Source organism: Leptodactylus fuscus, chromosome 6 (genome assembly GCF_031893055.1).
Source record: "Leptodactylus fuscus isolate aLepFus1 chromosome 6, aLepFus1.hap2, whole genome shotgun sequence".
NCBI classification, from domain to species: domain Eukaryota; kingdom Metazoa; phylum Chordata; class Amphibia; order Anura; family Leptodactylidae; genus Leptodactylus; species Leptodactylus fuscus.
In genome coordinates, this window is record NC_134270.1 from 161,035,947 (window position 1) to 161,047,754 (window position 11,808).

Consider the following 11,808-nt stretch of genomic DNA (forward strand, 5'->3'; position numbering starts at 1 on the left):
TTGTGTTATGTCCTTGTCCTCCTAAGGTCCACTCTGTCCCCTCCGCAGCGACCATCCCAGAACACAGAAACATCTCAGATTGCCATTGTTTATTTTATTTCCTTATATACCACCCTCCTATACGGCAGCGCTGTACACAGGTTGCACTTACCGTTCTGGTACCTAGGAGCTTACAATCTAATATCTCCATCCTTCACAGTGTATCACTCCCATCATCTCTGGAAGCTCGCAGTCTATTCTCCCTCACACTGGGGTCATCCTTGCCATTGCTGCCAGTTCCAGGCTCGGCTATTATGTCAGACCCTCGGCCCATGGTCCAGCCTTGCCGATTAACCCCATCTGCCCCTCCAGACGCTATAGTAACCCTTACTGCTGCATTGTTAGTATTTACCCCAGAGTATTTGGATTCTCTCCTGTTTTTTCCACCCATTCATCCTGTGAGTGCAGTAGCCTCCAGGCCACTTACATATAGGACGTATATAGAGCCCATGATGTAATTTCCCCTCCCCCTCCTCTGTTGTGCAGGTTTTCCCGCCACTGCTCTCTCTCCATAACAGCTGGGATGTGACAGGTCATTTGGAGACGTTCCGATGCTGGGCAGCACAGCGCCGGTCCTGTGGGAGCGCCACGCTCGCTGCCTCTGTCCGTACATCACACTTGTTTACGCTAATTAAAACAAATGTGATTTCTCATCCCGACCGCCGTTCCTTCAGTGTCCCCGGTGACAGACACAGACCTTTCATGCAATCCAATACGGATGTCTGGAAAGTTTACTTTTTTCTTTGTTTTTTTTTCCTCCCCTCCTTCTTGTCCCATAGCAAAGACTGAGACAGACTCCAGCAGCTGCATGGCGCAGCGACGGGCAAAAGCTGAAAACACAGCTTCTCCCATCGCCGCTTTGATCATTTATTTATAAGCTGGTAACATATTGCATAGCTCCGAAACCAGAGGAGACCCAGCTGCTCCACACCGCAATCCAAACCACTCCTGGCCAGCCACGTCCCTGCCCTGCACTCCTGGTAGTCATGCCCCCGTAACAGGACTGGCACGGTCAGCTGATTGCTATTGTGCTTTGGATTCCTGAGTTAAAGGGACACTGACCCTGTAGTCCGCCTCTTCTACATTCATGTGCAGGTGAATACAGGCTAGCCCTCGCTGTTATCAGCCATTCCTAGCTGACTGTAGTGTCTCTCAAACCTCCTTGTCCACTTATATCCATATGTGTCTGATATCGACCAATCCTCTTATAATGCTCCAGCACTATTATACGCTTAGAAATCCTTTAAGATTCATTGAACTTTGCCTTTTTTTCCAGGATCGTTTCCATTTCTATTTTTCCTTTGTTTTTGCAGCTAGGTGGCGCTATACACACCCCAGTACAGACGTCCCTGCTGGGCTTCTCTTCTGTCAGCACCTCGCTGCCTCAGGGATACTTATGGGTAAGTTTCCTTGTCCGTCACTCTTGTAAGAGTTGACATTATTATATGCAGATTTTGTTTCTGTGTCCTGCAGCCATCCAAGTGTCATGGGATTAGGAGAGGGGATAGCTTGCAGATTGAGGGGGGTCTGATCTGCTAGAGAATGGGGGAGTTATATCCCCTTTTCTGAGTGGGCTGCACCCCCACACTGATCTGCAAGTTATCTCCTATTCTATAAATTAAAGGGGTTGTCACATTAAGGACACTTCTCCCCTATCCCCTGTCATTACTGAGACCCCTTCCTCCGTGATGAGGAGAATGGGGGACTGAAAGTTCCCTAAGGCCGCCTCCTTGTGATCGTAGTGCCAGGGTACTTGTGTGACCTGTGTCCAATACACTACTGTGAGGCTACCATATACTACATGACGGTATACTGCATGATCACCTTCAACCTTCTGAGGGACGGGGGTCCTGCTCAGTAGAACCCCCCCATGTGAAGTGCCTATAACATAACACTATAGGACATTACTATTTGTATGTAGAAATTCTTTGTGTCAGTGCACAGATACAGAATACAGACTTACAACAATAGCACATAGACAGGCATTATTGTGATTGCAGCTCTGGTTGTGACTGGAGTATAAGATCAGTGTCAGATAGGAAGATAATAAATGTCGTCTCTCCTTCCAGGTTGGCGGGGGTCAGGAGGGAGGTGCCGGTCAGATCCAGATCTTTTCCTTGAACCACACCTCTCCACGGATGCTGAAGGCCTTCCCGCTGCCATCCCGCGTACTGTGTGTGGAGAACGTGTGCAGTAAAGCGAATGAGGAGGGCTGTGAAAATGAGGAGGACTACGTGTCCTCTACGGTGCAGCCAGCCGTGTGCGTGGGGCTTCAAGATGGCAGGTGAGAGGACACTGAGGTATCGGAGGACTTCAGGGCCTCATCCAGTAGACTATATGAAAACCTTTGAGATTTCACGAATGCTGATATTCTGCTCTGGTGTTCCTGGTGCCGTGGTGTGCTGTCCATGGGTATGACAAGTCACAGTACTGTAGCCACATGACATGCAGCAGCAGTGATTGGTTGATGTGGTCACATGACCTGACCTCTTCAGTCCAGGAAATAAACTTGTTCTGGTTCTCCTTGATGTATTGGAGCTTTACTTGCACCCTCCGGACACCATCATCCTCCGTGTATCATAGTATATAACTGTTGTCCATAACTTATAGATGAGCAGATCTTGTGCCGCCCTGCAGCATCTGACATTAGCGCGCACCCGGCAGCCATTACTTCATTTGTCACTATTCTGTGTTAAGCTTTCCTCCGCTTTTTCTTTTCAGTATAATGGTGTACAGCAGTGTAGACACCGGCTCCACCTGTCTGATGGCGCTAAGGAGTCCCGACCTGCAGCCAGTTCTCTGTCTTCGGCACAGCCCCAATTACCTGTGTGCTGGACTGCAAGATGGCACCTTAGCATTATACCCCCAAAACCAGGGTAAGATACCAGCCCCACCCCATGTACCATCTACCAATAGCAGAGAGATGGATGTGGAGTGGCTGTAAGAATAACAGACTGATTCTTTGAGTACAGACCAATGACGTAGTAACAATTAGGCGGCAGGACATTGGCATGTGGACACATGGGGGACAGGAAAATGACGCATTAACAACTAGGGGACGGGGCAATGACACACTGACACTTGGGGGGCTACAGGACAGTCACCCACTGACACTTGAGGTACAGGACAATGACACGTTGACAATTGGGCCACAACAGGTCAACGATATACTGACACTTAAGGGGCAGGATAATGACGCTGTCAATTGGGGGTTACAGGACAATGACACACTGACACTTAGGGTACAGGACAATGACACGCTGACAATAGGGGCATACAGGTCAACAATATACTGACACTTGGGGGGGGGGGGTACAGGATAATGACGCTATTAATTGAGTGGTGCAGCACAATGACATGCTGACACTTAGGGTACAAGACTATGAAAAACTAACACTTGGGGGTACAGGATAATGACACGCTGACACTTGGGGTACAGGACAATGACACGCTGACACTTGGGGTACAGGACAATGAAAAACTAACACTTGGGGTACAGAACAATGACACGCTGACACTTGGGGTACAGAACAATGACACACTGACACTTGCGGTACAGGACAATGACACACTGACACTTGGGGTACAGGACAATGACACGCTGACACTTGGGGTACAGGACAATGACACGCTGACACTTGGGGTACAGGACAATGACACACTGACACTTGGGGTACAGGACAATGACATACTGACACTTGGGGTACAGGACAATGACATACTGACACTTGGGGTACAGGACAATGACACACTGACACTTGGGGGTACAGGACAATGGCACACTGACACTTGGGGTTCAGGATAATGACATACTGACACTTGGGGTACAGGACAATGACATACTGACACTTGGGGGTACAGGACAATGGCACACTGACACTTGGGGTACAGGATACTGACACGCTGACACTTGGGGTACAGGACAATGACACACTGACACTTGGGGTACAGGATAATGACATGCTGACACTTGGGGTACAGGACAATGACACACTGACACTTGGGGTACAGGACAATGACACGCTGACACTTGGGGTACAGGACAATGACACACTGACACTTGGGGTACAGGACAATGACACGCTGACCATCAGGGGACACAATGACATTTCGAGTCTCAGAGTAAGTTCTTCTCGCTCTTCATGTCTTCCTCGCTCATTAGGTGGCCTTTGGGATCCAGAAAACCTCTCCACGGTGCGAGTGGGTACCAGTCCTGTGCGGGCTCTGTTGGCCTTGGATGATTGTTTGTGGGCGAGCTGTAGGAACCGAGTGACCGTGTTGGAAATGGATCCCCTAAAAGTCCAGGTAACCCCACTCCTCCATGTCTACACGTAATGCTCTTCACTGCAGGTGGTCATTGCGGTCCGGGAGAACAGGGAAGGAGTTAAGGTTGCGCTGACGTAGGTCTCCCTCCCCGGTGTGCGCTTCTCAGCTGCTGCTTGCTCTATTATTTACCTCAGTTCTACACTTGCATATTTTAACGTCCAAACTAAGTTTGCATCTATTAAAGCTCATAACTCAGCTGCTGGCGCTTGGTGATGAATAATACATCGCCAGCGCAGTGTTATCGAAGGCGCACATACACACACACTGACCGCCGCCGTAAAATATGCAGCAAGAGCGGAGCATGGCGGGTAAAAGTAGATATGTAAATGGTCGTCTGCTCGCCCTATCTGTAATAAATGGCGCTCAGGGTTGTGCAGATAGTGAGGCTGGCGAGGCTCTGCAGCAAGCCACGAATAGTAAGAAGCAGCTCCGAGCTGGCGGAGGCGACAACCTACAGCCAGACCCCATTCCCCTTCCCTGCTGTAATCTTCCAGCCTAAAATATAACACTGGTTGTCTTAAGTGGACAGCGCCTGAAAGCTGGGTGATCAGTCCAGGAGGGGGCGCCACTGGTTTAACAAGATGATGCACATGAAGGTAAATAGAGAGAGTATTGTCCAATAAGATCAAGCAGTGACTGCAAAATGTATCTGCTCTGCCTTTTCTTGGTTGTTTCCGCTCCTGGGAAAGCTGGGTAATAAATAACATGGCTGCATTCCACAGTGTTGTCATTCAGCTTTTCCTAACACGTGAACAGCAAATCTGCCTAGTTCTTCAGCACCACAGTCCCCCTCCTCCAGCCACGTTTCACTCTTGGAAAGCTGGGTGTCAAATAGGCTTCATTCCACAGAGTGGTTACCCAACATTCCCAAACACATGAATGGCAAATCTGAGAGAGCCAATAGCTTTGCTGTTCAGGACTCTGGGAAAGATGGATGATAATTCAGAAGCTATTAGCCCTCTCAAGGGGTTGACATGATGGTAGAACGAGGAGGGGACTTAACAACTAGACAAATTTGCCGTTCAGTCTTCTAAGAAAGCCATATCACTACTATTTGTCACCCAGCTTTCACAGACTCCTGAATGGCAATGGTCTTTTGATGCAGATCATTTCTCGCCATACCCCGCCTGAGACCTTACATCACATGATTACATACTTACATCGATTACATGAATGTTTCCCCTTTAAAACAGGCTGCTTGTGATTTTCCAGCATTTTATCTGCAGTTCACAGAATAGAGGCAGGCGGCTGTGCCCCCCCCCCCCACACACACATACTCTTTTGGGAAATTGGTTGTATCGCTAGCGTCATGCTTCGTAACCACACTAGGACTGGCGCTCTGCTCCATTGACTCTGGTCGTTGCATCTAGTGGTAATGACATGGTCACAGTTTACTGCAGGAACAATTGTAACCAGGATTTAATTATAAGTATTGATTATCCGGGAGATGTGGGGGGGGTAAATTAATTAGTCCTCGCTTGCAGACTCTTCCTTGCTTCTTGATTCAGCACCCCAGGGGTGGCTGCGTCAAGAACATGATCATGTCTCATGTGGAGCAGTGAGTAAGAGAACCCCCGGCTCTAGGGCAGGAGAGGGATGTGCTCTATTATTACGATAGACGATAGATAGATGGTTCAGATGACTCAGATAATGGGGATCATTCACTTAGAAGTTGGATTTTGGGGATGCTCATCTTGATACGTTGGTTCTATGTAAATGAAGTTCTGTAACTTTCTTCTAGATGTTCTGTTCTTCCCCTTAGGAATCTTCTGACCTTCCCATTGTAGGTTTTATGTCTTGGACCGGCCTGTTAAGTCTTTGGGTCACTTTTACCATGTTGTTTCCCTCTATAGAGTTTCGAGGCCATACAGGATGAGGGGGTGAGCATTACCCACATGATCCGAGCTGGGGGCGGGGTGTGGATGGCGTTTTCCGAAGGTTCATCTATTCGCCTCTTCCACACGGAGACTCTGGAACTGCTACAGGAAATTAATATCTCCACCCGGACTCTTCTGCTGCCAGGTAATGGTCTGCTGACACCCATAGTAATGGCGTATTAATGGCTCCTGGTCATTACTTGAGCAGGCTGAAGTGACTGTCGTGTTTTTTCTTCTCTGCTCATACCAGAGCTGCATCCATAATGCGGTGAGATCTAACTGTGCAGATGTCATATAACTGAACACAATGCAAAGCTACATGCTAACCGGCAACCAGAGGGATTGTTGTTGCAGCTCTGACTGTGACTAGGGTATAAAACATAATGTAGGATTGTGACTACAGCTCTGGATGTGACTGGAGTAGAGTATTCCAGTAATTACAGTAAATTATATCCTATCCACATATCTGTCTGATGCGACCACCGGAACCCCACGACTCAGGGCTCCTGTGTGCCCTGTATAAACGCAGTGACAGGTCGCACACTCTGTGGTAGAATACGGCTACCAAATCTGAGGGTTGTTCCTCGGCTGGTACGGAGTAGGTCAGCTGTCAGGATAATGATGCCGTATTACGTCACCTCCTCCTCTGATGGTCCGAGGCCCCCGCTATTATGTAACCTCCATGCAGGAAGCAGATGTTTTATGTCCGTGGAAGAGGAGAAATAATTAGAAGAGATGTCAGAGCTCGGATGAGCGGACTCCGTGATGTCTGTCCTGGGGTGGACTGCGGGCAGCATGGAGGGTTAGTGAGGGCTCCGCTAATGATATATGCTACAGATTGGGCACAGATCCTATTCCTGGTTCCCGCCTCAGCGAGCGGTGAGCTTAATGTGAGCTGATGCCCTCAACATGTTACTCTCTGGCGTAGAGCGAGCGTCTTTTTGTCTTGTTTGGTGTCTGTAAAAGCAGGAAAGTAACAAGAATTCTGTGAACCTCTCCCTACAGGACAGAAGAATCCACAGGTCACCAGCCTGCTGATATGCCAAGGGTTACTGTGGGTGGGCACCCACCTGGGCATTCTCATCACCTTACCTGTGCCAAAGCTGGAGGGGATTCCCAAAATCACAGGTAGGAATGAATGGCGGATGACCCCTGGGGTATTGTGCTGTATTGATCACCGATAATATACTGGCCTATGATGGACCGCTAATACACCGCTGTGTGGACCTCTTATATCCCACCATGACCTTCCACCCATAATGCACTGGTGTATACCCCAATACCCATATTGCACTACTGTGTGACCCACCACCCACAATGCACTGCTGCATGACCCACCACCCATAATGCACTGCTGTGTGGACCTCTTATATCCCACCATGACCTTCCACCCATAATGCGCTGGTGTATACCCCAATACCCACAATGCACTGCTGTATGACCCACCACCCACAATGCACTGCTGTATGACCCACCACCCATAATGCAATGTTGTATGGCCTGCATAATACACTCCTGCTCACTTACCATTGTGTGGACCACCTGTAATGTATTGCTGTATGAACCCCTCAATGAATTGATATATTATAGGTCTTACAGCTGTATAGACCCCAGTGATCCTCCCCTGTAGACTCCTCACTATCTGCTGTTCTTAATCTCACGTCTGCCTGTTCTGACTTTTCCACCAGGGAAAGGGATGGTCTCTCTGAATGGACATTGTGGGCCGGTGCAGTTCCTCACTGTGGCCTGCAGTACAATGGCTCCTGAAGCCCTTAGGACAGAGCAGGGATCATCAGAAGATGTACGGGATAGCGAAGGGGCAGCAGAAGCTAAAGACACTTCAGATGGTCATTCCCAGGAGCCCTCGTCTGATAACCTCCCCCCATCACGCCTGAAAGGGATCCTTCTCCAGTATCGGCTGCGTGGCACCGCTCACCTCCCAGGTCATCACCTCTCAGCCAAGGAAGGCTCCAGATTGGACAACACTTCTCTAGAAACCACTGAGGAAGATGGTTCTATCTACGAGATGACTGACGATCCTGACGTGTGGTTCAGGAGCCGGCCTTGTGCCAGGGACGCTCACCGTAAGGAGATCACCTCAGTGGTTATCATATCAGGAGGACCTGGGTATCGGAACTTCAATCCTTCCAACACCAATGTGCAGGGTGGGGGGGACACGGACAGCTCTCTGCTTATGTGGCAGCTGCCTCTCATCCTATAGCACCAATGGGTATGATTGTACCTGGTGGGGTCATCGGCGCTGAGCCTCCTCTATGCTGTTACAAGGGGTTAGGTACTCTGTAATGTTTACACTCTTCTCCAGCTACACTGCAGGGTCTCCCGCCGATGAGGATGAGCGGCAGGAACACTAACGCCTCCTGGAGGAGAGGAAGGGGACGTCTGGATCAATCCTGCATCTGTGGTGGGGACCTGTAGACAAGGGAAGATACAAGGGTTTGGTTAACACTGAACCTGATATTTATTGAATATATATATATAGTATAATGATGCGGCATTGTCATAACCCTTAAGCTGGGCTCGGATACACTCCCTAGCTGAATGTATCTAATGCTGGCCGCACCCATTGCCCAATGTTGCACAAAACTGAAGGTAAGCATTAACCCATGCGTGTCCCATCAGTCAGCACCTTGAGGTGAGTGGTGAGGACTGTCGGCAGCTATAGTTGTGAGGGCTAACACCTGTCTTTACCACCGGACAGAGGATAAGTATACACTGTGCCAATGGACGGTCTTTATTTTAGCATCACTGCCGAAAATAATGTTTATATATTGCTTTATAACCAGGCATATGTGCTGTTCAGGAGTCTGGGAAAGCTGGACCTGCCCATTGACAGGTCTACTCTACAGGATAGCATGATGAATAATGACCTCTCCCCCCCCACCCGCCATTGCCCTTATTTTCTATAGGCTGCCTAGGTTTATGGTTGGGACATTGATTCTCCTTCCATTTCTCCGTTGCAAAATAATGACCTTACTTAGACTATGAGGGTTGTGCGGGTTTTCTTTGTACGATTTTTGTTGCAGACAATTGACAGAGGAGTCCCTAAGGCTGCCGGAGCTTCTTACTGCCATCTCCTGCTGGTTCAGTGTCTATACGAAGCCCTGTCCATGATGGTGCACAGCAATGGTGTCTGCTAGTGAGCTAAAACAAACGAAACCGAGGCCAATGTAGCTATGCTCGCAGGAGGTGTGACCTCTAACAGAATCGTGAGTGCAGGTTTGGCTGTGACTAGAGTACAAGACCTGATCAGCGTTAGGTAGAGTAAAATATTTGCACTGTTTCAGATGTGCGGCCAGCAGAAGTGCCTTATAGTAGCGACGGTAGAGAGATGAGCATATAGAGGGTTAAATAAGTGTCTAGTCTGCTACGGTGTTGCTGCCTGTAAAGGTCCTCACGATTTGATCGCCGCCGGGGGTTAGCGTCCATTGCTTTACAACCACAGCTAGTGAGTATAGAGAATCCAAGGATGGCATGGCAGTGAAATGGTTAGCTGAGCGGCGACAATACCATGTGACCCAGCGGGAGGCTCGGCGAGGAACAGAGACGCAATTAGCAGCTTGTCTGCAGATGTGATTGTACAGAGCAGCTGTTCTCCAATAATGTACATATGTGCGTGTAAATATACAGATTTCTATGTGTACAAATGATGTATATATCATCAGCATGAATAAACCACCCAGATGTGCCGCCCACAAGGCTTACAACCCCGGCCTCCTGCTGCTTTTATTTTAGCATCACCCCCCAAAATAACGTTTTTCTATTGCTTTCTAACCAGGCAGATGTGCTGTTCAGGAGTCTGGGAAAGCTGGAGCTGTCAAGGCTGCTCCCTAACATAGTGGATGTTTGTCACCTCATCTACATCTCTCCTCTCAGGCCTTCAGAGATGGCGACACTTCCCCGAGCAGCAATCTCCTTCCATCCCTCTCGCCAGTCAGCGACGCTCAGGATGATGGGGGTGATGATTTACAGGAATAAAACCGTTAAATAAAATAAGCGCCGCTCTCCTTGGCCACACGGCCATTAACAATTTTCTACAGAGATGGTTTATTGATCGCAGCCGGTGCTTTCTGTGCTCGGTTGTTGTGATTTACCATCTGTGTCCGGTCCGACCTCCGTATATACTGCACCCTCTCATAGGTGTAACACACTGGCTGGTGACACGTATGACGGTTGCGGCAGACTCATCACCGTGTGTTACAAGCAATTCATAAATTTGTTCTATGGCTTCTGAATTCTTCCTTCTGTATTTTGCTGGAATGAAGGGGGGGGGGGGGAAGCAGACATTGTTAGATGCCATTGTTATGTGCGTCAGGTAGGTCCTCCTGTTGTTTTGTGTAATCTCTTTCTAAATTGCTCAGCGAGTTACCTGGAAGGTGTCCAAATTACTTTTTGCATCAATGTTTATGTTGCTTTGATTTAGCATAAGCTGTGTCTGCGCTGCTGCAGTGGTCTCCCTTAGCTTTGCACAGGGGGAATGTTCTGCTTTGTACTGTGAGTCCTGGATACAAGAAGGATCAAAATAACCAAGGACTGGTGGCGCTAGAAAACATGCCATGCAAACTGTGGGGGGTTTAGGAGACCAACCATACTAGGAAAGAATGGTGGAGCCATGCCAAGACCAAAGTCTGGTACTGGGAGTAAAGTGATGTACAGAACATACCGTCACTGTTGTGTGCAGAGATTACCTTGGCATCAGCTCCTTCACAGACCACTATCTACTACTAAGACGATCTGAGATCTAGAGGACATAGCTGGTGCCAAGATTTATCTACAGCTCAACATTTGGTACCACTAATATGATAGACATAGATGTAGGCAATACTGAGCTACAGCCTAAAATTTACTATCTGGTACCAACCCTGGGCCCAAGATTGTTACATTGCAGGAGTAATGAAGACCTCTTATACCAAAAATACACATAGCAGGTGCCAAGACTAGGTAGAAACGTCACCTTGCCAAACAATGTTATGTACAGAGATGAAGATGGTGCCAGGACTTATTTCATAGACCAGTATCTAATACCAAGACTAATCTGAAATAGAGAACATAGCTGGTGCCGAGATTAATCTGGTACCGTACCGAATAGAGATGGTGCCGAGACAAACTTGCATACCAACGTCTGATATCGGGGTAATGGGAAGTAGAGACGAAGCTGGGGCCAAGGCGTATTAAAAAAACCCCAAAAACTTGTGCCAAACCTAATGAGACATAGCAGGTGCCAAGATGAATTCAGAACAATCCCCTTTACAGGATCAATGTGATAAACAGCTGAACTTTGTGCCAGGACTATGTAGGCCAACATTTGGTGCCACTAATGTGACATGTATAGATGTAGATGGTGCCAGTACTAGTCTACAACCTAACATCTACTATCAAGGCTGATGGGATGTACAGAGAACATGGCTGCTGCTTCCAAACTTAATGTTATGTACTATCTACTACCGAGACTAATGTGAAATATAGTGAACATAGCTGGTGCCAAGATTAATTTCCAGACCAACGTCTGAGACCAAGCCAAAGACAAATGGTGCCAAGATTAATCTAC

The 11,808-nt window shown here is 48.2% G+C and overlaps 1 protein-coding gene across 4 annotated transcripts in view; it reads left to right on the top strand.

The window, feature by feature from the left end:
* Window positions 1-9,967, top strand: part of ARHGEF10L (Rho guanine nucleotide exchange factor 10 like) — a 64,346-nt gene extending 54,379 nt beyond the window's left edge. For all 4 annotated transcript variants that reach the window (XM_075277829.1, XM_075277830.1, XM_075277832.1 and 1 more), the window contains 7 exons: window positions 1,353-1,439; window positions 2,109-2,323; window positions 2,761-2,915; window positions 4,202-4,344; window positions 6,219-6,387; window positions 7,248-7,370; window positions 7,931-9,967. In XM_075277829.1, the coding sequence (XP_075133930.1) occupies window positions 1,353-1,439; window positions 2,109-2,323; window positions 2,761-2,915; window positions 4,202-4,344; window positions 6,219-6,387; window positions 7,248-7,370; window positions 7,931-8,463 (1,425 nt within the window). In that variant the 3' untranslated portion in view covers window positions 8,464-9,967. The remainder of the gene's footprint in view (window positions 1-1,352; window positions 1,440-2,108; window positions 2,324-2,760; window positions 2,916-4,201; window positions 4,345-6,218; window positions 6,388-7,247; window positions 7,371-7,930) is intronic.
* Window positions 9,968-11,808: the final 1,841 nt, after the last annotated feature.